This window comes from Rhipicephalus microplus, chromosome 9, assembly GCF_043290135.1.
Source record: "Rhipicephalus microplus isolate Deutch F79 chromosome 9, USDA_Rmic, whole genome shotgun sequence".
Taxonomy (NCBI): domain Eukaryota; kingdom Metazoa; phylum Arthropoda; class Arachnida; order Ixodida; family Ixodidae; genus Rhipicephalus; species Rhipicephalus microplus.
In genome coordinates, this window is record NC_134708.1 from 23,728,701 (window position 1) to 23,755,360 (window position 26,660).

The 26,660-nt window shown below is 45.2% G+C and overlaps 1 protein-coding gene across 1 annotated transcript in view; it reads left to right on the forward strand.

Moving 5' to 3' along the window:
• Positions 1–2,503: 2,503 nt before the first annotated feature.
• bma (SCY1-like protein bma) overlaps positions 2,504–26,660 on the forward strand; it is a 136,020-nt gene continuing 111,863 nt past the window's right edge. The window contains exons 1-2 of the mRNA XM_075873323.1: positions 2,504–2,785; positions 3,278–3,412. Coding sequence (XP_075729438.1) covers positions 2,711–2,785; positions 3,278–3,412 — 210 coding nt within the window. The 5' untranslated portion in view covers positions 2,504–2,710. The remainder of the gene's footprint in view (positions 2,786–3,277; positions 3,413–26,660) is intronic.

Genomic DNA, 26,660 nt, shown 5'->3' on the forward strand with positions numbered 1-26,660 from the left:
ATTACTCCTTAGAAAGTGCACATGTGGTGTCCACGAAAAGTTTTCGTGAAACAATAGACAGTTCCTGAATTGGGCGCTCGAGACAGTGGGTCCCCATGCGTTGCGTAGGTTGCTCTTGCGTTCGGAGGATCAGTTGCGTTTGAGAATCGGGTCAGATGCCCGGCCCTACACTCGTGACCAAATTAAAATTATGTGACCTCGCGGACCATACGGCACCGTTGCTCGCGCTGCGTCTACTTCGTCTCACTGGTGGACCAAGACGTCTTGGGGACCCACGCTAGTTTTCGAATTTCGGGCCTTGGGTCAACACGAACGCAAGGGCCCAAGATTGGCTTGGGTTATGCGCAGGCGCCCTGGCGAGTCGCAAACTTCTTCGGTCTCCAAGCTCATTGGGGCCCCAATTATCAAGTTGCCTATTGGCGTGATGTGCGACTGATGGTGGCGCTGTGAACCACACTTGTATGGTGTCAGTTTGAAGATTTGTGCACTGTTGACCCGCAGTCCTGTATGTAAACATTGTCATGGTAAAAGTCGGCAAAGACGCAGTTCAGTTGGGTATCTGGAGTGGTGGTGGCTACCAACGCCGTACTAAGAACTTAGGGTGCCCGCTTTTATGTGGAAGCACTCACTTAAAACCCAGCGCCGGGTGTCGTCCCGCTACGTTCGAGGTTTCGCCTCCCGGAAACTCTCGCGTCAACTGACCGCACTTCATTAACACTTCTTCGCTGGCAGCACATCGGCCCCTCACGCGCTGCTACTGCAGGACACGCCTTCGTTCATTGGCGGAATACGCACACTTCATCTCCTGATCGCCACCCTCCGCTGTTTGCTTATACGCACTAGCCGCTGGGCTCTCTAAATTTGCAAGTTTTTCGACGGCGCGCCGCGCAGCCAAACATCGGAGAAATAGCGACATCTTTCTCGTGTGTTTTGCGCACCGCCACGCAACTCTGCAGCATCACGCCCCTTTCCTTCTAGGTGTTTCCACAGTTCGCTCAGCGTTATATCTGAGGAGAGAGAGAGAGAGAGAGAGAGATAAATAGAGAGGAAAGGCAGGAGTTTAACCAAGCTTGGCTTGGTTGGCTACCCTACACATGGAATGGGGGAAAAGGAGAATAATAGAACGAAAGTAGATAGAAAAGAAGAGGAGTAAGAAAGAGAACCATGAATATATTCGAGGAGGTTGGTCGACGTGGCAGCGGTTCCTTCGAGGGATAGAGGAGGCGTGCACGCGGCGGCTTTTGCTATGCTTCTTTCTTCGTTGCGCCAGCTGACGTAGGGTCTCCTCGGTGTCAAGTTTTCCTGTAACCGTTAGAAATCGGAGGCGCGCGCTTTCTTGAGCGCTCTTTCTTGACACTGGGGCTTATTGCTCTTGACTGCTTACCTGAAGGTAGCGATCTCTAATACCGGCCACGACCACCGCATTTCCATGAAGGTGAAATGGTAGAGGACACAGTGTACTTACATTAAGGTGCAAGTTGAATCAGACCGGCTATAGTCAAAATTGTGGGAACCCTTTCCTATGGTATCTCTCCTAACCATATCGCGATTGTGGGAAGCAAAAAACGAACAATGATTGTGGAACTTTTGTAAAGCCTCATTCAGACCGACTATTGGCAGTCCAATGACGGCTTTTAAATGGCGACATAAAACAGCAACTTAGCCCCGCCGTGGTGGTCTAGTGGCTAAGGTACTCGGCTGCTGACCCGCAGGTCACAGGATCAAATCCCGGCTGTGGCGGCTGCATTTTCGATGGAGACGAAAATGCCGTATGTCCGTGTGCTTAGATTTGGGTGCATGTTAAAGAACCCCAGGTGGTCCAAATTTCCGGAGCCTTCCACTAAGGCGTCTCTCATAATCATATGGTGGTTTTGGGACGTTAAACCCCACAAATCAATCGAAACAGCAACATAAGGGAACCGATAGTCATGCCTGCGTGGTAGTGATACCCGTGGCCGAATATAGTTTGAAACTGCTTGAATTGCCATTGCACATCTAAATAAGCTTACACCTTTTTCTTGCACACCTCATCGTTTCGATTTCATAAGTGGAGCCGCGCGACTCCAAAATGGAGCGCGAGTGACCAGGGCCAAGCATTCGCTCGGCGACCATGGCGTCCCATTGCGACTTTATGCGACTACCTTGGTCGCGCCATGTTCACTTTGGTGTTTCGGTAATGAACTTGAGGAAGGTACTAATAGTCTTGCATCCTATCAAGGCAAATTTCCTCATTACCAATGACTATAACTTTCCTTCTCTTGTGTTTTTGGCGTCATGTGTTAATTTTCATGAGTACATACGCGTGTGTATTTTTCAATATATGTGAGTTGATAGCACTTTGTGTACGAGTGCACGATTTCGCGGTCCCTGTTCTTTGCGCTACCTTTTATGACGCAAATCGTATAGGTGTTAACAAGCCCTTGCTGTCTGCAAGTGTCACGTTTGACGGACAAGTATGTCGCTGCTCGGTCGGCGCAGGGCCCCGTGAAAGGCCACCACCATATTCCCGAGGACGCCCAGCTCGCCGCATGTGCTGCAGCTGGCGTCGGCTGCGGCCGCCGCCGGCTCGCCTCCGCCGTCGGCCGCGAGTGCGGCCACGCTGGCGGGAGTGGGCAGCCTGGCCGCGGGGGCGGCACCCGGCGCAGCGGGCTCCCCCGCCACGCTGCCGCTGGCCGCCGACGATCGGGGCAAGCTGCTGGCCGTGGCCGGCATGCCCGTGAGCCCCAAGGGTGGACGCCGGCGCTCCGTCATCGCCGAGCTGGTCAACCCTGGCGGGGGGGACAAGGTGAGCGATACTCTAGACTAGAGTGGATGAGATTAGGCAGACAGACAGACAGACAGACAGACAGACAGAGAGACGGACGGACGGACGGACGGACAGACGGACGGATGGACAGACAGACAGACAGATAGACAGATGTACAGATAGATAGATAGATAGATAGATAGATAATAGATAGATAGATAGATAGATGGATAATAGATAGATAGATAATAGATAGATAGATAATAGATAGATAGATACTAGATAATAGATAGATAGATAGATAGATAGATAGATAGATAGATAGATAGATAGATAGATAGATAGATAGATAGATAGATAGATAGATAGATAGATAGATAGATAGATAGATAGATAGATAGATAGATAGATAGATAGATAGATAGATAGATAGATAGATAGATAGATAGATAGATAGATAGATAGATAGATAGATAGATAGATAGATAGATAGATAGATAGATAGAAATCTTGCTATCGCTTTGTGCCCAGCTTCGCACACGGCCCGCCACACCTTTGGAGGCGAACCCGATCTCCCAGTTCTACGAGATCGGCCGCCAGACTGCCTCAGCGGGACCCGAGCTCATATGGAAGATCTACGACGCGCAGCGCAAGTCTGACAAGAGGGTGAGTACCACAACCAACTTTACATTTTTTTGGTAATGTTATTATTCTCACGAGCATGGAATGAGACTCGGCTGTACCGTTTCACTGCTGGCCGACTTGTATGTGCCACTCTGGAAGATAAAAAAAGAACAAAAATGGAAAAGAGAAGGCCTTCATGAAATCCGAGTCATATTTTATAAATATCAATCCTTCTCATGCTGCATCAGACTTTAACATACAAGTGTTTTAGTATTAGGAACACGTCACTCGCATGACTAGTTCTCGTAACTATGGGGCCTCCGAATGCATTACGTATCTCGTCTTGTTACCTTTGTGCCAAGGAAGAGTTTATTTCAAAATAAAATCACGTTTTTGTGTTCCACATCGGGTTGGCACACTTCGAATAACCTGCCTCAAGAAACGCACCCTTTCACGTCACGATTGCCATGCACAACGTTGCCAGGCTTAACTGCGTGACCGCCGGCAACAGTAGTATCAGAACGCAAGCAGCGGGAGCCACAGCAGCAAAAAAAAAAAGGCCATTGATCAATTTCTTGCCATTGGCTCCGAGATGGCGGTCATGTTTTGGTTCGACTGGGTCCCGCTAGATGGCACGACCTGTCCGGTTCAACCGCGTGAAAATTTAATTTTTGACCAACTCGCGCCATTCCCCATGGTAACGTCCGACCGTTCTTTCTTGCACTAATCAGACAAAAAGTAACAAGCAGCATTTTATTGCATCTTTTATGCATGGATATTCTTTATTTAGTGCAGCAAGATCAATTACTAGTTGTTAATTGTAGGTGGTTCTTCTCACGTCATCGAGATTGAGAATATCCTTCAGCGGCGTATGTATTCTTGTGCATTTACCTTAATTTTTCGGTTATAGGGCGCTGCAGTTGATAATACTGTTGCTTTAGACGTTGTCATACATTGAGCTTTTACCCTGGCGTAAATTTTTATCTGACTTTAGTGTCCCTTCAAGTATGGTTGTGGTCATCTGTAAATATCGTTGTGGTGGCTTCGACCTGGAATACAAAAGCATGTCATAAAGTACACTAGCATCCAGAAACTTGCCTTTTAGCGCTCACCTCCGGGGGTTATCTTTATAGATTTTCCTTCATGGGTGCAGCGGCTCTCAATCAACCTGTTAATGCAACCAGGTTTAGCACTCAATCTACTATAGGAAGAACGCTTCTCCACCGATAGCTCCTTTTCTAGACCATTTACCGCACCCTTGAAATTCCCACCCACGCAAGTCAAGTTCTCCGGCTCCCTCATTTCTATATTGGCACTTGGTACTCAGCCAGAAGCAGTATTCAATTAGAATTCTTTCCTTTTATGTACTTCAACTCTCCGTAGGCGTGTCTTTGCCTGTGACCAATACTTTTTGTCATTTATTGTGGTGGGCAAACGAGCGATGAATGGCTCACAGTTTTAAGACTTTGTCAAGAAAAATATGTACTGCAATAAAAATAATAACCGAGCTCTAAAAACTGTTGTATGTTTTTTTTTTGTTCCCGTCGTATGACGTTTTAACACACGAATTTATAAACCCAATCTGATTTTAGTTAATGATCGTGTTCGGTGTAGCTTTCTTGAAAAGAAACTCACAAAAGGTTCCTAAGAACTGTAGTATTTCGTTCCAAATTTGATATACAATACAACTGTCAGAGAACAAAGGGAGACAGGACCACCGCTTGTCCTCTTTGTATGCGTACCTTACCCATTCTTCGTTCTGTATTCTGTGCAATTGTTCTTAAGGGGCGGGTGTTTTAACACAGCAAGAACTGTGCCTCAAGATTCTGGTATAAGTGCGATACAGAAAGAATAGGCACTTCAACAGCTGGCAATGACACAGCCGAAACAACGAACCCTTTGCGAATGCAGATATATTTTTCAGTGCCGCCATCTCGAGAGCCTACCTGTAGTTTCGAACCTAAATCACGGCATGCTCGCTCACACCAATGGTAGGGTTGAAGAGCCTAGAGACTAAAAAAAAAACAAAAAAGAAAAGTAAAAGTAAGAGTGAGTCTTTGGGCGATATTGGGTGTATTGCTTCCGAAGATATAAATAGAAAAAGGTCCAACGTGAAAGCGAACGCAACCTTGCCAAGTGATTCAACCCAGGAACGGTTCAGGACTCCTCAAAGCTCACCTGTCGCGGAGCACGCTGGAAGAACTGAAAGGGCTCTCGTGTTCCTTCGTGTTTGCACAAATGGGGCGAACCCGAGTTTGAGACCTGCCTTCGGGCGTCTACGTATAGGGATCGTCGAACGTCCTTTCTGCTCAAGCTCGTCCAGGTTTCGCATTCGAAGATTTTTGTGCTCGAAGCGGAATGCTCTAGGACATGCTCTGTGCCTTTATTTTTTTCTTCGATCTTTTTCTTCAAACTTCTTCTCTTGGTTCTTTACTGTATGGGAGGTAGTTTCTTTTCCTTCGCTCACCTGTCCGAATGGGATCCAATTTTCAGAAGTCTGCATCAAGAAAGAGAGAAAAAGGAATTCCGTGGAGATAGATAGATAGATAGATAGATAGATAGATAGATAGATAGATAGATAGATAGATAGATAGATAGATAGATAGATAGATAGATAGATAGATAGATAGATAGATAGATAGATAGATAGATAGATAGATAGATAGATAGATAGATAGATAGATAGATAGATAGATAGATAGATAGATAGATAGATAGATAGATAGATAGATAGATAAGCGGGCGGGCGGGTGAACGGACAGGTGGGTGGACCAACCGAACGATTGATTGATGAATGGATCGATGGATGGATGTAACATTCCCTTGTAGGAGCTCAAAAATAAGCTCTGTCTTTTACAGTGATAGGAAGAATGTTGCGCTTAGAGCCCCCGTCCAAAAAATGTTTCCTTACGTGTGAGGTGCATGAGCGAGTCATCAACGTGGGAACTGTAATAAAGGGGAACAGTTTATTTGCACTTCAGCACCTCGAATTCACATGAACTCAGCGGAACCTTCACTTAGCATACCATACCACTACCGTACGATTTGCATTTAAGTAAAGCTGACGTTACATAATTATTTATGTTTTGACGGCGAAGGTGGTTGAGCCGCGTCACTGGTTGGACAGCAACATTGCCCTTGTACCGCTTTTCAAATGCGAATGCATTTCTTAGTCGGGCTATGTCAGGCATCAGGCGTTGTCCGTGGCGGTTTCCGCACGCCGGCAGGTGTTCTCTCCGCTCTCACTCTCTCACTCATAGCAAGAGCTGTTGGCACGCGCGCTTATCCTCAACCCTAGTAACCGAATCGCGTGGTGCCAGAGAATGTAGGAGAGTGTAGGCGCACTGCCTCGCCTCTCCTTCTCTCACCGTTCTCTCCATCTTCTTTCAGCGCCCCACTCTCCCGTCCGCTCACGCCTCATTCTCGACCGTTCGCTGGCTGGCTGCCTCTCAAAAACATCCATAAATGTTTGCTCCAGACGCAGCAGTCAAACGCCAACGCCGAGCCGAGAACGATGGCGCCCCACTTTCTCAACCGCTTGCTCCTCACTCTCGACCGTTCACTGACTGGGCGCCTCTCAAGACGATGGAGGAATTCGGGGAAGGTGAATGTCTTACGGCAACGGTACCATCTCACGGCGGGAGAAATGCATCCGCATTTTCTCATGATTCCCTTCGGGGATGTGGAGGCATATTTTTCGTTTTTATTTCTGTCTTTAGCTGTTCGTTCGTTCTTTCTCTCTTTCTTCAATTACATTTGGCCCGATGATGAGGCAGCGCTACCAATAAATGGAAGTGCCGGGAGCCTCTTTGCGCAGAAACCGAATCCGCTCACTGATTTTGGGGCAAGAAAAACTCTACAAGTGAAATCACAAATTACAGGACTCGGGGCTTGGCTGCCCACTAAAGGTTCGTAAATCGGTGAATGCACGTGTGTACCATCTGCGTACACACACACGAAAGTGCGGGAAACGGAACTAACGAAACGCCGTGGCCGTAACTCTACACCACAAGGGACAGATCTTCCCCCTAGCCTGTTTCAAGTAGCCATATAAAAAAGGTAGCCTAGCAACAAGTTTCTCCCCTTAAGACGGAAACGACTGGTGCGTTGTTTCAATTCATCTTTTCTTCTTCTTCAGTGGGGTGCTCCATCCAGCTGGGGTACGAAAGGAAGGAAATGCTATCTCTCGCAGCTGCAGAGGGATTAGAGAGAGAAAAAAAAAACAAGGAAAGTAGACGCACATCTAAATACGTATTTGGAGCGAAAAGTGTGCGACTACAGAAAACTTAACAGAGGGATACAGGTAGAAGAAGGACACACAGGTAGATGTCTAGCGATATAAAGAGACGAAAATTATAAATAGAAGATAGGGCGAGAGAGGTGATAGTGTATGGATGAAATAAAGAGATTGAAAGAGGGATTGAATAAGAGCAAAAGGTATAGGTAAGTAAAGAAAGAAGGAAAATAAAGAGGTAATGAGAGCGCGAAGTTTAGAGATGGAGAGAATAGAGATGTCGTGGGAGCGAGAAAGGAGAACGATGGGAATATGTGAAAAAGAAGAAGAAAACTAGAAAGGTGAGAGAAATGGGGCAAGTGAATGTGATAATATAAGAATAGATTAAGCACAGAGAATGGACAAGGGATTGAAAAGCATGAGGTATAGGATGCTAAAGGAAAAGGGGAAATAGAGAGATAAGGAGAGCAAGAAGTGTGGAGAGGCGAAGGGAATGGCGAGTATGTTGGAGTAAGGAGAGCGATAGGAAAAACACAGATGAAAGGAAAGAAAGAAAAGGTAAGTGCAAGAGAAACGGAGAGGGAAGAGAATAAAGATTCGTTCTTGCTCGGTCGAGCAGGCCCGGGCCGTCCCGCGCAAGTGGTGTGTGGAGGCCCGGGACTTACCTTGCGCGGGCTTCGGCACCGGTGCGCAGGATCAACCTGGGCCCGTTGCCATGGCAACGGACAAAAATAGGCGCCACGGCCGCCGGCTCTCTGTGTTCTTTTCCCCCTCACCTCCGGTATCTCTTATACGTTTTTTTTTTCTTCTGCGGGCTCTCACCGTTCGCGCCACCGATTTTCTCGTTTGCTGGTCGCGTTCACGTGCAAATGTGCGTGCGTCGTTTGAGGTGTACGGAAGGTCGCCGAAGGAAACAGGATAGTATGGGCTTGTGGTTCCTTCCCGCTGAAGGCTACGAAGTATTGATGAACGGCCGCTGTAGAGAAGAGGAGTGCCGGTATCTAACTATATTTGCCTGTAGTCAGTCATGCACGCAGGTTCCCACTTGTTGAATGGTATTGTGGGAGACGGCAGGGTAACAGTACGGATGGCCTGGCTGAATGAAGACCAACAGAACGTGCACGTTGATTTTAAAAATAGCATCACTGTTATATAAAGCAATATCAATAGTCTACAATGAAAAGTTATTGATAAGGTCACTGAACTCTTTTTTTTTTATTGGCAGCAGTACGCCCTCCGGCGTACTGCCACCAGAAAGAAGTAAATAAGATAATGTGGTGATGGTGGGTGCGTTTGGGGCATTCTACGCAACAATCCTTCGTGGAAAGAAAGAATGCTTAAAAGCGTGACTAGCTTAGTTACATGGAGTGATTTAGTTAATATGCCACCTTCTATAATCATAACTTCTTGAAAAATGCCCCTAATTGGATACGCTGCCGTATGTGGTCTTTAACTATTTCGAACCGAAAGCTTATTCTTGCAATTTTATTCCTCTCTGAGGTGTGCTTTAAACTAGCATTCGTGATTAAATCCAATACCGACACTCTATCAGTGGTCAAAAATAAATATTATCGCTTTGTTTTCGCCACCGAGAGATGCAAGCTTCTCTATCTAACAAGCTGTTGTCAAGAAGATCTCAGCGCCTTCTTTGGCGCTGTGATCTTCTGAGAACGTTGGCTACTTCTTTTCTGGGATGGTATGCCTCAGAATAACAATAAGTACAGTGCTGGGCTGTTGATTCAAAGGTCGCGGGTACGATTCTAGCCTCGGTGATCGCATTTAAAGGGAGATTAAATGGTAGGGGCCCGCGTACTCTGCAATGTTGGTGCTCGGTAAAGAACACTAGATGGTGGAAATTTAGGGAGCCCTTCAATACGGCATCTCTCATAATCATATCGTAATTTTGGGACCTAAAATCCAAGATAATATATTGTTCTTGTTTCAGATGATATAGTTCATTGAATTGACAGATTCTGCTTCTTCAGACTATTCGCTTTTGCCATGATATAAAAGCTATTAAGTTATCGTGCTAGTTATACATAACAATTAAGATTGCGACGCAGGTATAGTTCGAAGAGATGGCTTGGCTTTCGCACTGCGTGTGGCTCGTGAACAACATACGATTATGAATAATCTGTTTTAATACGGCGTCTCCTAATTAAAACAAATTTATGGCGTTATTACGTTTGACGGTAGCCGTAGCACGTTAAGCGTCAAAATGAAATTCACGAACTTGGACCGGCAGCCAGCGACTGTCAAAAGGTGGAGAATACGGGAAATAATCGATTACGACACTCGGACTGTCGTCAGATCCACGCAATAAGCAGAAAAGACACGCATAAAAATATCGCGTAGTATTCTTCCTACAAAAGAAAAAAAAACACGATACGAGTTGCGCACAGCTCCGCATCTCGACACCAGGGGAGCGTACCTTTACGGTCCACCGACCGCTTCCATGAAGGTCATTATCACGCACCACTGGAGACATTCGAATTGAATTAAGCGTGACGCTTGCTTCCCCTCTTTTTCTGGTGCGCTAGACAAATAGACAGAAGACGACAGCTGGGGAAACGTAAACCAATCGACCAAAAAGACCAAAACCTATGCGCGAAACTTCTTCTGTTCGCGTCCCGCGGTTCTGCGCTATGTATGGCGGGCACCGGCGAAACTTTATTATCCCCTTTCTCTTTCTCCAGTAAGCGCTGCGAAAATGAGGACGTTAATCAGGTATGCCCATAAATTTTTATCCCGTGCTTCACCCCCCCCCCCATCTTCCCTAACTGTCCGCACCCTTTCCGAGCTCGACCTCCCACGCCATCTGCTTTCATCTCTTGGCACTCGATTTACTGGGCTGTTCTTAGAAGTGTGCAGCGTTGCAACGGCTTCGAGTTTTAATGTGGAACAAAGTTTGGTACAAATTCAAAGAAGCTGTCTGCTTTTGCTTATCCATCTATCTATCTATCTATCTATCTATCTATCTATCTATCTATCTATCTATCTATCTATCTATCTATCTATCTATCTATCTCTATCTATCTATCTAGCCACCTATGACTTTTAGCTCTCCTGGCCGTTTCGATAACGGTATCGATACCAAACTTAGTATTGCATAACATGACTGTATGAAGAACATATTTGACGAGTCATAACATGAAAATCATGACATGTCATGAATGTCGTGATCTACATTTCATGGTCCTGCAGCTCTTGCGACGGTTTCGTTCACATTGCATGTTGCGAAACAAGGTATGGTATGACACGATTGCATGGCGAACACAAGCGACATACCCTAACATGAAAATCGTATGATATTCGTATAATACGGGTTGAGGCTCGGGTATATACCGTATGTGAGACCCTGAAAAAGGTTTAATTGTACACTAATGTAACACATAATTGGGAGGGAACACAATAAAACACACACAAGCACAAACCTACATTTGATCATTTTTTGTCCCTACTGTGCGCTTATTGCGATCAAGGAAAAGTCTCGAAGATCGATGACGGTTTTGCAAAAATTTAATGTTTCTAAGATTAGTGACAAAAAAGTGCTTGCTCTGTGTGTTTCGATAAAGTTATTCGTCCTGGCCTTTTTTTTTTTTTTTTTGCAAGAATCGAATCACCTCGTCCTACATCCCACCACAACGAGAACCGTGTTCGTACAAGGTGCGTGTTCGTACAATGTACATGACCTCAACATGCAAAAAGCACCCCCGTTTACCAATTTCTTTTATGAAAACAAAAAAAAACGAAGAAAGCAACGTCTTTTGAGGCCTCATCTTAAATTACGGCGCAAAAATGGGTCCTCCGTTGTTCTTTAATTCGAGCTGTGAGTTTGTGCGTCGCTAAATTAGATTGCGTGTCGCTAAATTTGGCAATTTTTTTTAGCTGTATTGTTCATGAGCGGACCCCTACTTCCGGAAGATTTCTCGGCTACCACAGAAAATGTCTTCGTATTTCGCCTCACGTTGCATAGTTTCGATTTTGTCTTTCAGGTGTTTTCGCCCTGTCCATATTTTTGTACATCCCTTATTTTCACGTGAGCCTTACAAAGAATGACGGTGCCTGTACACCCTTCTCTTTTATTTCCTTTGCTTTTGTTGTTCACATCTTTATTGTGTATTCTTCATTAACTTTATTGTTAATACGTTTCCGCTCGTAATTGTGCAGAGCTCCGCATGACAAGTAGATACCCGTAAGTGTTGATAAGTGCATGAAAGGCAGTGTCATTCTCTTTTTCGCTTTTGTTTTTGCCTTTGAGGTTATTCAGCTGGAAGAAGCTAGTGAACACAGACTTCGTCAGCATCTCTGTTTTTTACCATATTCTCTTTGCACGGATCCAAAAAAAGGCCGTCTCAAATTTCAAGTGCATTGCAAGCACCACTCGGCTGCACAAATATTGATACAATGAAACATAATATTTCGCTTTTTTGTTTTGTGAGAGTCCTTCGCTTAAAGATGAACCTGCATACCTTCAGAAGATGAGTAACTCAATCTAGTTTTCTCTCTGCGTGTAGTAGTAGTAAAACTACTAAAGGGCTTTACCTCCTTTAGTAGTTTTACTCTTTCAGAGTTCTCAGTTCAGGGTTCTCAATATGAGCGCTGAAAGCTTTTCATATTTTAATAGGAGAGTGCCCATACTTTTGAAAATGATTCACTTGCTTGCTTGCTTGCTTGCTTGATCCTTTCATTTGTGGCTTTCACCCACTAAGGGGGATTTGCCAAGAAGCCAGTGGTTAATGAAAGTCAATACCTTTAGGTTATCCAGGCTAGGGAAATAGGATTGCTTTGTTTTGACTTGGTGGGATTAATTTAGCACAATGGGAAAAAAGGGAAAAAAGATAAATATTATAATTTGTTTAATATCTGAGGTGTAATATTCATATGAAATTCCTCTGAAGGTTAAATCATGACAGTGTATTAGCTAAATAATAAATGTTAGATTGGCTAGTAAAAATCGAGAGCTGATCCATGGCTCAGCAAGGTAATCTTCTTGTGTTACATAGGAATTCGCAGAAGCCCCGCAGATGTTCGTGTCGCTGTGTCCTAATGAAGCAGCCCCAAAAAGACAAAATATTAGGAGTAGTAAGGGTGATTCCTAGTTTTTGAAATGAAATTTCGAAACATTTTTGTCTTTGATTTTTTGAACGTAGTCTTGTCAGAAGAAAATGGTCCGTGTGTTCAGATTCGCTACAGCTAGAGCATAGAAAGGATGACAGGAGAGCAGACTTTTTTAAGTAGAAATTAAGAGCTGGTACACGGCAACGTAGTTTTGTTATAGAGACTTCCAGTTTATTATTGCCACCAGTATGTCCTCTTCTTATGCTCCTCTCATCATCATTCTAATCGTCTTGTTTTTATTCGTCGTATAGTTACAGGTGTCGTGTCCTCAGGTAACCACTTCGTTTTACAGCGAAAGCTGTTATGAGATCACAACACGGGTCAAGCGCAGTTGCATGTTCTTCGCCGCCGCCACCGGTGTCCATAACATATCTCGCGAAATTAAAAAAAAATGGCAGCATATCCACGGGGTGAATGATGGAGAGTGCGGCGAAGCATCCGTCCGTCCTTTCGTTCTTGCTTCCGTCCATGCGTCCATCCACCCATCCGTGCGTGCCACATGTGTGTCCATCTGTCCATCCGCGCATCCATCCCTGCGTTCGTCCATGCATTCGCCCCTGCGACCGTCCATGCGTCCATCTGTCCGTACGTGCAACCATCCATGCGTCCACCCATGCATCTGTCTGTGTGACCGTTCGTCCATCTAGTCAACACACCAAGTACCACCATCTCGAATCTTTTCATAATATGTTCCGCATATAGAAGCACCGCCACCAGCGGATATTCCAAGGACTAAATGAGAGGTGGCACAAGCACACTTTCTTACGGTTTGCGCTTCGTGTCTACTTCCCACCTTTATTCACTTCGAGTTCATGGTATATACTAGTTCACTGTATTCATGGCACTGCGGCCCAACACTCGCAAAACCTTTCTAAAACCAAGCAGGTTGCGCCCAGCGAGTATAACATTCCTGCGTTCGTCCATGCATCCGCCCCTGCGTCCGTCCATGCGTCCATCCGTCCAGGCAGCCATCCGTGTGTCCATCCATGCATCTGTCTGTGTGTCCGTTCGACCATCTAGTCAACACTCCAAGTACTACCATCTCGCATCGTTTCATTATATATTCCGCATGTAGAAGCACCGCCATCCAGCGGACATTCCAAGGACTAAACGAGAGGTGGCACATGTACTCTTTCTTACGGCTTGCGCTTCGTGTCTACTCCCCACCTTTAACCACCTCGAGTTCATGGTATATACTAGTTCGCAGTATTCACGGCACTGCGGCCTAACGCTTGCTAAACCTTTCTAAAACTAAGGAGGTTACGCCCAGCGAGTATAACGTAGAGACCTTTTCTTGTCAGATAGTGCTCAATTTACATGCCAATGGCTGTTAATGGAGAATGAGAGACACGAGAATTCGGCTTTTAGTTAACGCGCACGCTGTGAATTTTTCATTGTTCAACAACGCACAGGAGAAATCTCCCACCGGCCCCACCTTGCATGTCAAAGCGTAAGACATGTTACGAACTACTACGAGGGACGAACAGGTGTCGCTTTGAGAAGCTTCGCCCCTAAAAAAAACCCCTTGCATCAATGACACAGTGGGGCTTGTTCTTGGGTCCCCTAGGGGTCAGCCCAATATTCTACCACTAAGTTACACCGGTGCTTGTAACTTTTGTCAAGCTTGCCTTAGGCAGGCATGACCTAGCACCAATGGCAATATGGGGATCGAGCCCGGGTCTGCTGGGTGCAGCCCAGCATTCTAGCACTGAGTTACTCCACTGCTTGTGACTTGTTGTCAAACTTGCCTTAGGCAGGCTTTATGTCGCGAAAGCAATCGCGTTAATACGACTTATAAAGCGTTTTAGAACTGCGAAAGAACAACCAGTCGTCGCACAATGCGATTAGCATAACGAGTGGGCCGTCCAATGCTCCAACCCACTACAAAAGCTTCTTGTTGTTTCTCTATTAACTGTGGCGTATACCCACTTAAGCCATAATTCCTCATCGTCGTCAGCCACTGCATGAACAATTGGCACAAAATTCTTAGCAAGTGTTTAGCGGATACCACGCTTCTCAGAAGAATGACGAAAAATATCATAGCGAATGCCAGCCTACTACCCAAAAGTTTATTACAATGCCTTAGTGGGTACCAAGCAAGTGTGCTTGAAGTATAGTTACCCAATGAGCGTTTTGAAAAGGCTCTGAAAGGCCGCTCTTATAGCTTTCGCTGTGACTGTGCTGCGCCTGCCGCGCAGGCCTGGCGTTTTTTTTTTTTTTTTTATCTGAGCCACTTTTCCTTCGCCAGGAGTATTCTTGAAAGGGCTGTACGCTGGGCGAGTTGGTAATTCATAACTACATAACTGTGCGAAAAAGCGACAAGAAACAGAGAAGGCACACACACAAGCGCAGACTGTCAACTGAAAGTTTATTGAAAGATACACATATATAAATAGCAAATTATATGACGTAAAAGATTAGAGATTGGCAGTGAGATGATCTATCTCTAGTTGGTGCTCTAGCGGAGTATTCTCGCTTGACTTACTACTTTTCTTTCTTTCTTTCTTTCTTTCTTTCTTTCTTTCTTTCTTTCTTTCTTTCTTTCTTCCTTTCTTTCTTTCTTTCTTTCTTTTCTTTTCTTTTTTTTATCGCTTTGCGAAATGCTCCTTACTAATTACTTCATTTCTCTATGATGTGAATTAAACCTTGATGCACCTGATTACCAGAGAAACAGTTCAGTTGCTACAGGCAGCAGCAATGGTCGTGTATTCATAGTCATAGAAAGATTATTAATACATCGACCGTCAAGGAAAAAAAAGAGTCATTAGCGTGCTGATTGTTTTGAAGTACTAAAATAATCCCGTGAGTTATTGCAGTTCGTCCCGCGTTAGTTGATTTTCCAATCGGGTGAATACTTCAAAGCTATAGCGTTAGGCAGTCATAGTGCGCTGGGCGGGGCAGGTCAGCCTTCGAATGCTTTGGACGCGAAAAACTTTATCAGCCCTGCATCATCTAAATTCGATTGATTGATATGCGGGGTTTAACGTTCCAAAACTACCATATGATTATGAGAGACGCCGTAGTAGAGGGCTCCGGAAATTTTGACCACCTGGGGTTCTTTAACGTGTACCCAAATCTGAGCACACGGGCCTACAACATTTCCGCCTCTATCGGAAATGCATCAACTTAATTCGTACAACCAAAGCGCACACGTAAATGATGCGATCACCACGCCCTTTCGCTGTGTGCTTTCACCTCTCGTTTTGTCTCTCTGTGCGATTTAATGCACCTTTTCAAGCGTCGAGTGTCGGGATGCCTGCTGTGCGCACACCGTCTCATTAAAACGCAGCTGCCATTTCTAAGCGAGTGCTTCTCATTTCAACCTCGCAAAATGACGGGCGCGAAGCGAGAAAGTGGAGAGCCCTCGCTTCGTGGCGTTTCATTTTCGAGCGCCACGAGATGCGGAGTGCTCCGAAGCAGCCCTTGAGGCGTTTCGAAATAACGCTGGAAATAACGTCCAGGGCACACCATGGACGATGAAGACTTCTTCACTAGATCGCTTGAACTTGTGGCTACGGTAATACGAGGGAGGGGCAGAGGGGTAAATTGAAGCGGAAGCCTCTGATACTAACGAGCGGTGAACAGAAGTCATTCTCGCATCACACAATAAAGAAAAATGCAGATGGCAAAGATGAATTCCAGGCAAAAAAAAAAAACAGTTAGCCACTTCCACGTTCTGAAATCCTTTGGATAGCGAAGTTGTAGCTGCGTCAGTGTATTTTGACTCGCTATAGAGGTCACGTGAATTATCACCACCATTACCATTCAACGTCATGACCGTTATCATTTTCATCATCATAATTTAGGATCACCACCGACTCAAACGTTGCTATCGTCAGCTTTGTATTGAGCGCATCATCATCGTCATTATAATTTTGAGCCTTGTCATCTTCATTTTATCGTATAAACTTTACCATCGCTCACTAATCGCCTGACTAGAACATTTAGTAACAACATTGCTACTACTACTACTACTACTACTATTACTACTACTACTATTACTACTACTAACCACTACTACGACTGCAACAACTACTGCTTCTGCTACAACTACTATGTTCACAATATTACGAGGACCGCAAATACTGTCCAGAGTAGACTAACGAACTTTGCTATGAAAGACAGAGCAATAAACTGATTGCCCCAAAATTATAACATGGGAAAATACATACGAAAACAAGAAGTAAATTCAAAGGGAGCAGAGAGAGGGTCATGGAAAAGGGTCAAATTAAGCAGGCAGGTGGCGGAAAAACAGCACAAGCTTCGATCATGTCATTGAGATATAACACAAAGTAGAGAACTAGAACAAGAGGACGGAAACTGGATGTGCCATGCGAGGCTTGAAAAAAAAATCAAGCCATCGCGGCGGAGCGTCCAAATGAACCCGGTTCTTTCTTGTCTTTTCTTTTTTTTTCCTATTGCGAAGTACTCGAGTGCCTGATGCTAATAGCGTTGCCTTTCAAAACAAGCTGCACGCTGCGCTCATTAAGACCCCGCTAACGCGTACGCCCCGACCAATTAGGGAGGTCAGTCGCCGCGTGTAGCCGACTGGCTCGACCGGCCGGCAAAAGCCACTTGCCCGCCACACAGCGGCCATCGCCTTGGGGGCTTCAAATCTATGGGGTGCTATTTAAAGGGATCCGCCTCGTGTTTCAGCTGTTTCGGCCACTTGTGCCTTTCGAGGCTCCGATGTCGTCACTGGCCACCTTTTTTTATCTTTCCGTGTCAGCTTTGCCTCTTTTGTTTTTGTTTTGTTTTTGTGCGTTTCTTTCTTTTTTTCTCGGCCAGTGATCTGTTACCGCCTTCTGCGGTAATTTATTCAACAAGTTCTTCTTTCGACGCGAAAGATGAATCCGGCCTGTTTATGAAGAGCCGGGTCTTTCTGAACACTCTACCAAAAAAAAAAAAAATAAAGCCCCATGGCAAAGTGCGTATTAAACGCGACTGATGTTGCGATTCCTCGGGCGTATCGGAGAGTAGCAACTTTTGGCACACAGATGATAAACACGTTGCTGCCTGCAAGTAGTGTTAGGCTATGCCAGGAGGTTTGGTGATGTTGACACACAGTTTGCGTCATCACGCCTCACTGCTATCTTCGCGCATATATATATATACATTTATGCCCGGCCTATTTAGGCAGGCTGCTCAGGACTTGCGCAGGCTGCACACGTAAGCGGTAATACCGGATGTCACTACGGTTTCGCCATGTTAAACCAGGTGAATTAATGAACACGTTCCTGATTTCAAATGTGAGCTAACAGTCGTTGCTTTGGGGCCGTTCTTAGAAGTGCTGCCTCGGGGCTTTGACTTCCAGTTCCGCAGGGCCGTCTGCAACCGTAGATGTGGGAGGGCTGGGTGGAGATAGCGTCGTTTCTGCATCTAATTACCCTGACGCAATTGCGAGCGTAAAATATGTCATCACTACGACCACTTACTGGCTACTGTGTTTTGCTGCGGAGCTTGTAGTGACGGTATCAGCCCCTGCTATGTTGGCTACAAAGACATTACGAGCAGCTTCAGCTGATTTCCCAGCAGAAAAGGACTGTTTAAACAGCGGAGCAAGTAGCAGCAGTGCGCCTTCTCTCCCCTTCCACCAATGCTTGGCGCAATCTTCCTTCTCTCTCACCAGCACCACATGTGCTTGAGCGTGCGCTACCATTGGTCGAATCCTTTAATCGTCATAACCAATAGCGCTGCTGCTATTCTCTTCCCCACACACCACCTCTTCCGTTTCCGCCGTAGCTTTGATTTTGCTCTCCGCCTCTCTTTTTTTTTCGGTAAGTGATAAAGCACGCAAAATTAAAACGCTGGTGGCACCTTCAAGCTCCATCACCAGTCGCCATGACCTCAGACACATTGATGGTCGTCCTCTTGGGCCCCCGTAGTTTTCTAACCGGTAACAATCAAGTGCTTTGGCACCTTGAAGCTTTAGCACCAGTCAGCATGGTGCCATAGATTTTGAAGCTGTCCAATAAGAGCTAAGCGGTAAAGCGGTAAACAGCATAACAGCATAAGCGGTAAACAGCATGTGTATTTATGGATAAGTGCGGTTCAACGTCCCAAACCACCATATGATTATGAGAGACGCCATATCAGAGGGCTCCGGAAATTCTGACCACCTGGGGTTCTTTAACCCACACCCAAATCTGACCTCACGGGCCTACAGAATTTTCGCCTCTACCGAAAGTGCGGCCGCGGAATTCGATCCCTTGACCTGCGGGTCGGCAGCAGAGTACCTTAGCCGCTTGACCACTGCGGCGAGGCAAGATAAATTGGATTGACACCATGGGGCTCGAGTACTAGTAACAATGACGTCATAGATTTCCATGGCCTCCACTAGCACCTGCACAGTTCCCTAAGCGGCAATAATCAACTGCATTGCCTTCTGAAAGAGCCAGAAACTTAACATAGCGAATTTCGGGAAATGTCGTTAACCAGATGTGAAAATATGAAAGGATACTTAGAATGTGTGACGCAACTGTCGAAGATTTTTTGCAAAAATTATACAAGTAAAGGCTTTGGCATTGATTCTCTGATATTTTATTAGACTTATGGTGGCTAAATTAATGACCCTAGATACTTCAGAGTATATTCAATCAGTTCAAGCTAAACTATCGTTTCCGCTTAGAGTCACGTTGAAAAGAACTGAGAGACCCCCGAAGTTGCACAAAACTTGCGTCTTAACGCCTCATCTCTGTGTTGTTTGCCGACCAGCAAGGGAGAACGGACCGTTTACACAACCCTCGTTGTAAGTGAGCGCTTCTTTCCAAACACTGTGATTTAAGGTTCATTGCGATACGGTGCCCGCCTTGCGTCGTGAATTAAGACCAGAGCGTGACGGCCGTAATGATCGGTGTGGGCAAACGAGATTTGAGGGTAGGAGAGGAGCGTCGTCTGGGGGACTCACCTGCTCGAGCCTTCTAATGCTTAGCCTTAATTGTTACCGCGATTAGCATCCTCGGCATCGCCTCCAAATGATTCCTGGCTCTGGCTTCTTGGTCATTTCGAACTCGCGAGCAGAATGACAATAGTGGTTTCGATTAGGGTTCTAGAACGCTCTGACAGTCATTATTGCTTGCTCAGTTCCTCCTGAATTCAGTACTAGCCTTGTGGTGTCCCAGTCGAGGAATACCGTGCAGAGTTTCTGGGTGTTTTACTGAGTAATAGGTTCCGAAGGCCTCCGTTAGTATTCGCAGCGACATGAAGCGACGCCAAACGGAGCCTGTGAATCGGAGTTAGCGAAATTACTCCAAAGAACTAGAGAAGTTACTTAACGAGCAGCCTATCAATTCCTATGCTTACATTTTGTGTGTGCGCCGAAATTCATGCAGACGCACCGCTAACTTTTCACTTCAAGCAGAATGCGACCGCCGTGGACCCGGGATTCATTCCCTGAGGATCAGCAGAGGAGCGCCGTAACCACTGTAGCCATGACGGGTATAATCATTTCGTGCATCATCACCATCATCGTTTATCATCATCATCATCATCTTTGTCATCACTTCGAGAATCCTCACTTTCCACTATGTTCTTCTACATTGACCTCTGGCCACGTGGCATGCATGACACGCCCAGACAGCGGAGGCTCGACTCGGGCACCACTGCTAAAAGACGGACGTGCACGGACACTTCTTCATGCTGGACATGATCCGCCCTCGTGCGTTTAGCGTACATAGTGGTACGTGAGGTTCGCTCCAGTGCACAACCGGACATGGAAAGGCCGAGACAGAGAAGCAGGACGCGCTGCCATCTTACCCCCGCTGTTGTAATTTGGCTTGCTTTTTTTTGTATGCTTCGAAGACGTTGGGCTTCATACGAAGAACGGCTTGTATCTGTTCCGTGCTCTAGCAACTATGTTAGATAGCATGGTTTGCGTACTTCTCTTTGGGCTAAAGCCCCCTCTATATGCTGGGGACTCCTGCCAAGGCTGGTGGATCGTTATCATGCTCACAATCATTTAGCATCATTACCTTAATCATGGTCACAGCTGCGAAGACCATTATTAGCAGTTAGCATGGTTAGCATCGCGATCCTTTTCGTTTTGCCTCTCTATTCCCAACCCTCGCCGGTCTCGTGACATGGGTGACACTGGACATACATTCAGACAGTTCGAGGCTCTCTCTTAAGGGGAGAAATTATCGTGGCCACCAGTATTGATTATTATCACTATCATGATAATCCTATCTTCGAAGATTGTCATCATCAGTTACCATAGTTAGCATCGTACCTTTTTTTAGTTTTACTTCTTCATTCACTCCTCCTCTTGTGACGTTATATTCTTGGCACTGGACAGACATTCCAAAGACACAGGCTCGACTTAGCTCTCTGATGAAAAATAGAAGAGCCCCGATAATTTTCTATCTCGGATGTCATCTGTACTCGTGCGTGAAGCTTACGTAGTGGCACGTGACAATTTGCACCAGTGCTCAACCAAATAAGGTAGCACCGAAACATGGAAGCAAAAAGAAAGGCTGGCATCTTACTCGCTTGATTGCAATTCGGCTTGTTTTTTTGTGTGTGTGCTTCAAGGAAGCTGGACGAGGGATGTCCTGTGGACATTCCTAGCTCTAGTTGGGTTGCGTACGCCTCTTCTATTTGTGCCAACGTCCGCTCTATCCGAGACTGCTGTCTAAGCGGATGGCTGGAAGCGGACGTGACTGAACTTCTGAGTCGAAGGCAGCGACCTGGGTGGAGCTCTAGAGAAAGGCCCGGACAGTGCTCGACAAACAAGGCGGTATGAAGGAAGAGTGAAAGAACGTGGAGGAATTCAATGGCCGGAAAAAAATTGTTGTCAACGGCGAGTATTGATTCCAGGCACGGTTTCACTACAGCGTTGCCTATTGAAATATTCTTTTTTGAAAGAAATGTACTTTTTTAGTGCACAGGGAACGTTTAAGAAGTAAGAAAGAGAAGAGAGATAGGACAGAGCGTGCACTTACAACCAATTTTATTGCGCAGATGGCGGGAATATATATACAGTCAAGAGGGCGAGGAGATCACACACAGAAGAAAGGACAAATGATGGCGCATGCACCAGGCCACCTTATTACAATCTTGAAATGACAACTTAACTGAAAAGATACTTCTACTCATTATCAAACAGGTTGACGGACGGCGCACTTACACCCTGAGTTCCTGCTTTTCAAATAAAAAAAAGCTTCATATATTTCGTGTGCCCTCTTCTGCTTATATCTTGTCATTACATAGCATTCATCAAACTTAGGGTGCACCAACAATTCGCACAGTGACTTGCCAAGTGGCTGCCCACTGATCCGCGCATCAGAATTGCGAGCTCCCTGAGGCGATTGTTCAGACAGCGCCCCGTCTGACCGATGTATATCGACCACGTGATAAATAAATCCGATACGCAACGCCTATCATACGTTTTACAAACATCTTTGCGTGATTCGTATTGCACCCGACACTTGAAGATCCTTCGTAGTTAACTGATTTACAAACAGAGCTCAGCTTGTGTTTTGCCGTCAAGACATGATTGGAATAAGGTGGTCTGTCGCATGTGCCATCATTTGTCCTTTCTTCTGTGTCTGATCTCTTCGCCCTCCTTACTGTATATATATTCCCGCCATCTGAGCGATAAATTTGGTTGCAAGTGTGTGCTCTGTCTTATCTTTCTGCTCTTTCTTCCTTCTAAAACGTTCCCTGCTCACTAAAGAAGTGTATTTTTTTTGTAAATGCAATACCAACCAGCCCAAGTAGCCACCCTTTTGAAATATTTTGTTGAGGCTAAACGTGGAGCTCCTGTAGAAGCCCCGAATGTAAAAACGGTAGGTCTATGTTTGGCTGCTAAGATTCGCGAATTCCAGCGTATTTAGTTTTTAAGAGACAAGCACTGGAAAGGTGGACGTGGTTGTAACAAAAATCCGAAACTCGTTGTTCAAGCATTAAATTAAAAAAAATTCAAGAGAAAGTACGAAAACATCGCAGCATGAAAACCAGTAACAGTGAAGTGCCGAAAGTTGAGTGAACAGACTTGGTAAGGGAAAGTAGAAGGCTTTTCGAGTGAAAATTACGTTGGCGACCCTAATGCTTCCCTTGGGTATCAGCTAAAGACATTGACGCCTGGGTGTTTGTCTTTCGTACTATTCTTCCTTGTGTCAAGTTTCTGGTTTGCACACTCTCGAAGGAGATCTCTGAGGCGACGTAGGCGGAAGCTTGTGGTAGAGATCCGCTCCTGTTGGTGCCGACACGATTGCAGTGCTCACCAGAAAAGCATCTATACTTTTTTTTTTCATTCAACTGATTCAATGAAGTTTCGTTAAGTATCACAACAGTTCACTAGCCCTTAAGTAAACTTATGTTCTGATAATAATCAATACCTTGGTTCTCACGTCCAAAAAAAACACTATATCATAGAGAGCGACGCCATAGTGGAGGGTTCCAGAAATTTACACCATCCGGTCATTTTTGTTAAGTGCACACCAGTGTTAGCACACGCGCCGCAATCCTTTTCGCCTCCATTAAAAATGTGACCACCGTGGCGCTAGTGCTCCAACATCATATAAATCCAATATAACTTTTGACTTGAACCAGAACTACCAATTTTGTAATAGATTTATTTTTAAGCAATTTTCCTGAGTAATAGCATAACCAGTAATGAGCGCTCGTGCGTAAGTGACTGCAAAGAAAACAAGAGCGTCATTTATTGATCGTTCCAAAAGAACATTCCTTTAACCTTAAGTAATGTTTATTCACCCACTCATTCATTCATTCATTCAATCATTAGAGCAGGCAATCAATCATGCTGTCAACAAAGCTACTGAAGCTAAATGTTCCCTGCGCAAGTCCTAATGTCCTCGGTCCACCGCGAAGCAAGTAAAATTCTATGTTCATTGTGGACCAACTTCTTATCACCTCTATTTCAACGGTAAGCCGTCGACTATAATTACTTCATGGGCGAGCTGACACCAGCAAGTTGTGGTTAAGAGAAGACTGAGCTTCTTAGATAAAGAGGTGGGTAGTCAGTTCTTCGAACTTCAGCGATAGGAGGAGGAAAAACTGGAAAGAACCGCGAATGAAAGGAAGCTCTGAGAGATAGCATAGGACGTAAGAATAGGAAAGCGGAGTATGGCGCTTCCGCATACTGCCACCGTATACCCCCACTCGTATGCGGACTTCCGGAATGAGCCGGCCGTTTTACCAGAACTAAATTATTAACAAATACGACTGAAGCACGCCATTTCGCTAACACATTACCATACAAACCTACCAATGAGGTAACACTGACGAGAAGACTAATGGGGTGTGGAGCGATGTGGCTGAACACAGTGATAAAATAGATGCCCAGCGTTCGGACGAAGCAGTGGAGTAGCGAGAAAAAGGGAGTTGGGGGGGGGGGGCGATAAGATTACGAGTAACGTCCCCTCATTTTTTTTTATATTATGCATCTATATGCATACAAACACTCGCAAAGCGCACGTATTATCATGCACAAATTTTTTATCGCCCTCCTCCTCACCCATTCTAGTAAAAAAAAAACTATAGCTGAACCATGGCACGAAACACTCCATTTTTATTCAGTCTTAACGGTAAAGTCTTGCACGCTTTCGTGCACAGAGGGGATGCTTAAGTCACTCACTGATGAGCGTGGTAAGATCGTCTTTTGCTGCATAATATGCGCAACTCTGAATCAATAAGTATGCAGCAGCAATCGAATATTTTCTTACTAAATAGCATTTACCTGAGACGAGATGAATATATGTAAAGTAGAAGTAGTGTATATTTGATTCCTATAAAATCTAATGAATGATTCAGCACTGACAAATTACCTGATGCACAAAAGGGTGAAGGAGTGGGAGCCTCAGCCACTTTATGTGCTATAAGCGCCGAATGACACCCTAACAGCGGCCAGCCATCGTGATGGTATGGTGCGCGCAGTCCAGTTATCACGATTGACAGGTGGGCGCATCCTGTTCGGCAGTTGAGCGCATGTATCCGTGCCCCTCCTCAGTGATGGCATAGTGCACGGCGCGCACTGTACCGTCACGGAGACTTGCCGCTGTTCGGGTTTCATTTGACGCAGACGGCACGTAATGTCACGGTAAAAATGTTGGAGGCCATGGGAGCTCACGGCAAACAGTGCCCACGGCACCTTCTGATGGCTGCCTGCGAAGGTCGAAAGAGCGCACTTCTCGCACGTGCCCTTTGTTTGTCCTGATACGGCCTGCTCGTTCACTGGCTTCAAGCGCGCGTGCACTGGAATTGTGTACTTTCACATTGTATGCTGTGCAGTCTCGAATTTCGTGCCCGTACTGTTTATCTTACGGCATATTTTGTCTACTAAGAGAAAAAGAGTAGCCGATGCCACCACAATGGCACTAAGCTCTCCTGTTTCATCGTTTTAAAATTAATGAAAAAAATCAGGTGATCGGAGCAATTCCCCATAATGGAAAGCTTTAATTTTGTCACAAACTTTGTCCTGGTCTAGTATGAACAATTTTTCGTCAGAATGGGAAATTTCCTTTCCTTTATTCTTTTTTGAGGTATCCATGTGTATTTCTATATGGATTCGTTTTTTATATATTTTTCTACAAATATCTGACATGGATATAACATAAAGGGGGAGGGGCATAGTAACAAATCATATGAACATCCAAATCGTGTAAACGAAGCAACTAAAGGTAAGTACAATAAGTCACTTGACCGAAAGAGAGATGAATAGAGTACTGCTTTATATTATTTGGCATTAGGTAATAACGACTGGTATCAGTTACAAGCATGCTGGTTGGAAAAAAGAAAAGAAATTAGTAACACTAATAATACACCCCTCGTCGACTTACATAATTGTGCAGCAACATTTCCTATAAACTGACATCATAGGACCCGTATATTCAGGCGTGGTCACGTTAATTGCAATAAAAAGGTATGTCACAAACCGGTGGAAACCAGGTCTCTTCGTCCACGGCGCAGATAAATCGGCGCAAAACACTTGCATTGAGCGCCACAAAAAATAACAGTGTGAAGTTCTACGAAAGAAAACAAAACTGCTCTGTAGTCTATCACATACGACGCAGCCGTAGAAAGGCGCCGCGTTGCCGTTTACCATCTGCATTCGTGGTCTCTAAAGTTTTGAATGGGACGGCACATGCTTGTGTGGATGTTTTTGTGTTTAGATACGGACGCCAAAATTGCAAAAATTTATCTGGGGGGGAAGGGGATTAACCCTCACTCATATTTCTCTCGCTGCGCCAATGCTCATTTATGGGACAGCCAATTCTACGCTACAGTTAACGAGTACTAATGTACCCTTATTTCTCAGCACGAACTACGTAAAACTTGTTGTAGAAGAACCAGTACACTTGATCACAACGTCCACCTGCCATGGTGGTCAAGTGGCTAAAGCACTATGCTGCTGACCCTCAGGTCTAGGGATCGAATCCCCGCCGCGGTGGCCACATTTTCGATGTACGCGAGAATTTTTGAGGGCCGTGTGCTTAAGTTTGGGTGCCCGTTGAAGAAGGCAGGGAGGATTGAATTTCTGAAGCCCTCCACTACAGCGTCTCTCATGATTTTATGGTAGTTTTAGAATGTCAAAACCCAACAAGTAAGAATAATATTGATCACAATGCCATTACCTCAGTAATTAGGGAAATGGGTGATGCTATAGGTGATGGTACATGATTAAACAATGGACCCGTTCATCGTGAATCAGGCATGAAAGATCTTCCCGCGAAACACAAAGGATCTCTCACTGCTAAACTGTGTGTGAAAATATAAGCTGCTTCACGGCATTGCATAAATGGTGCACGGAAAAGTGCTACGTGGCAATATGGAGCATGCTTTTGAGAAGAAAATGGTAGGAGATAGAGCTATCAAATTTATAACTCAGTGAGGCGTGATGCTGCCCATGCCAATACAAAGGCTGCTCGAGCAAGGAAAAATGAAAAATTACAAAGAAAATGTGCAGCGAAAAAAAAA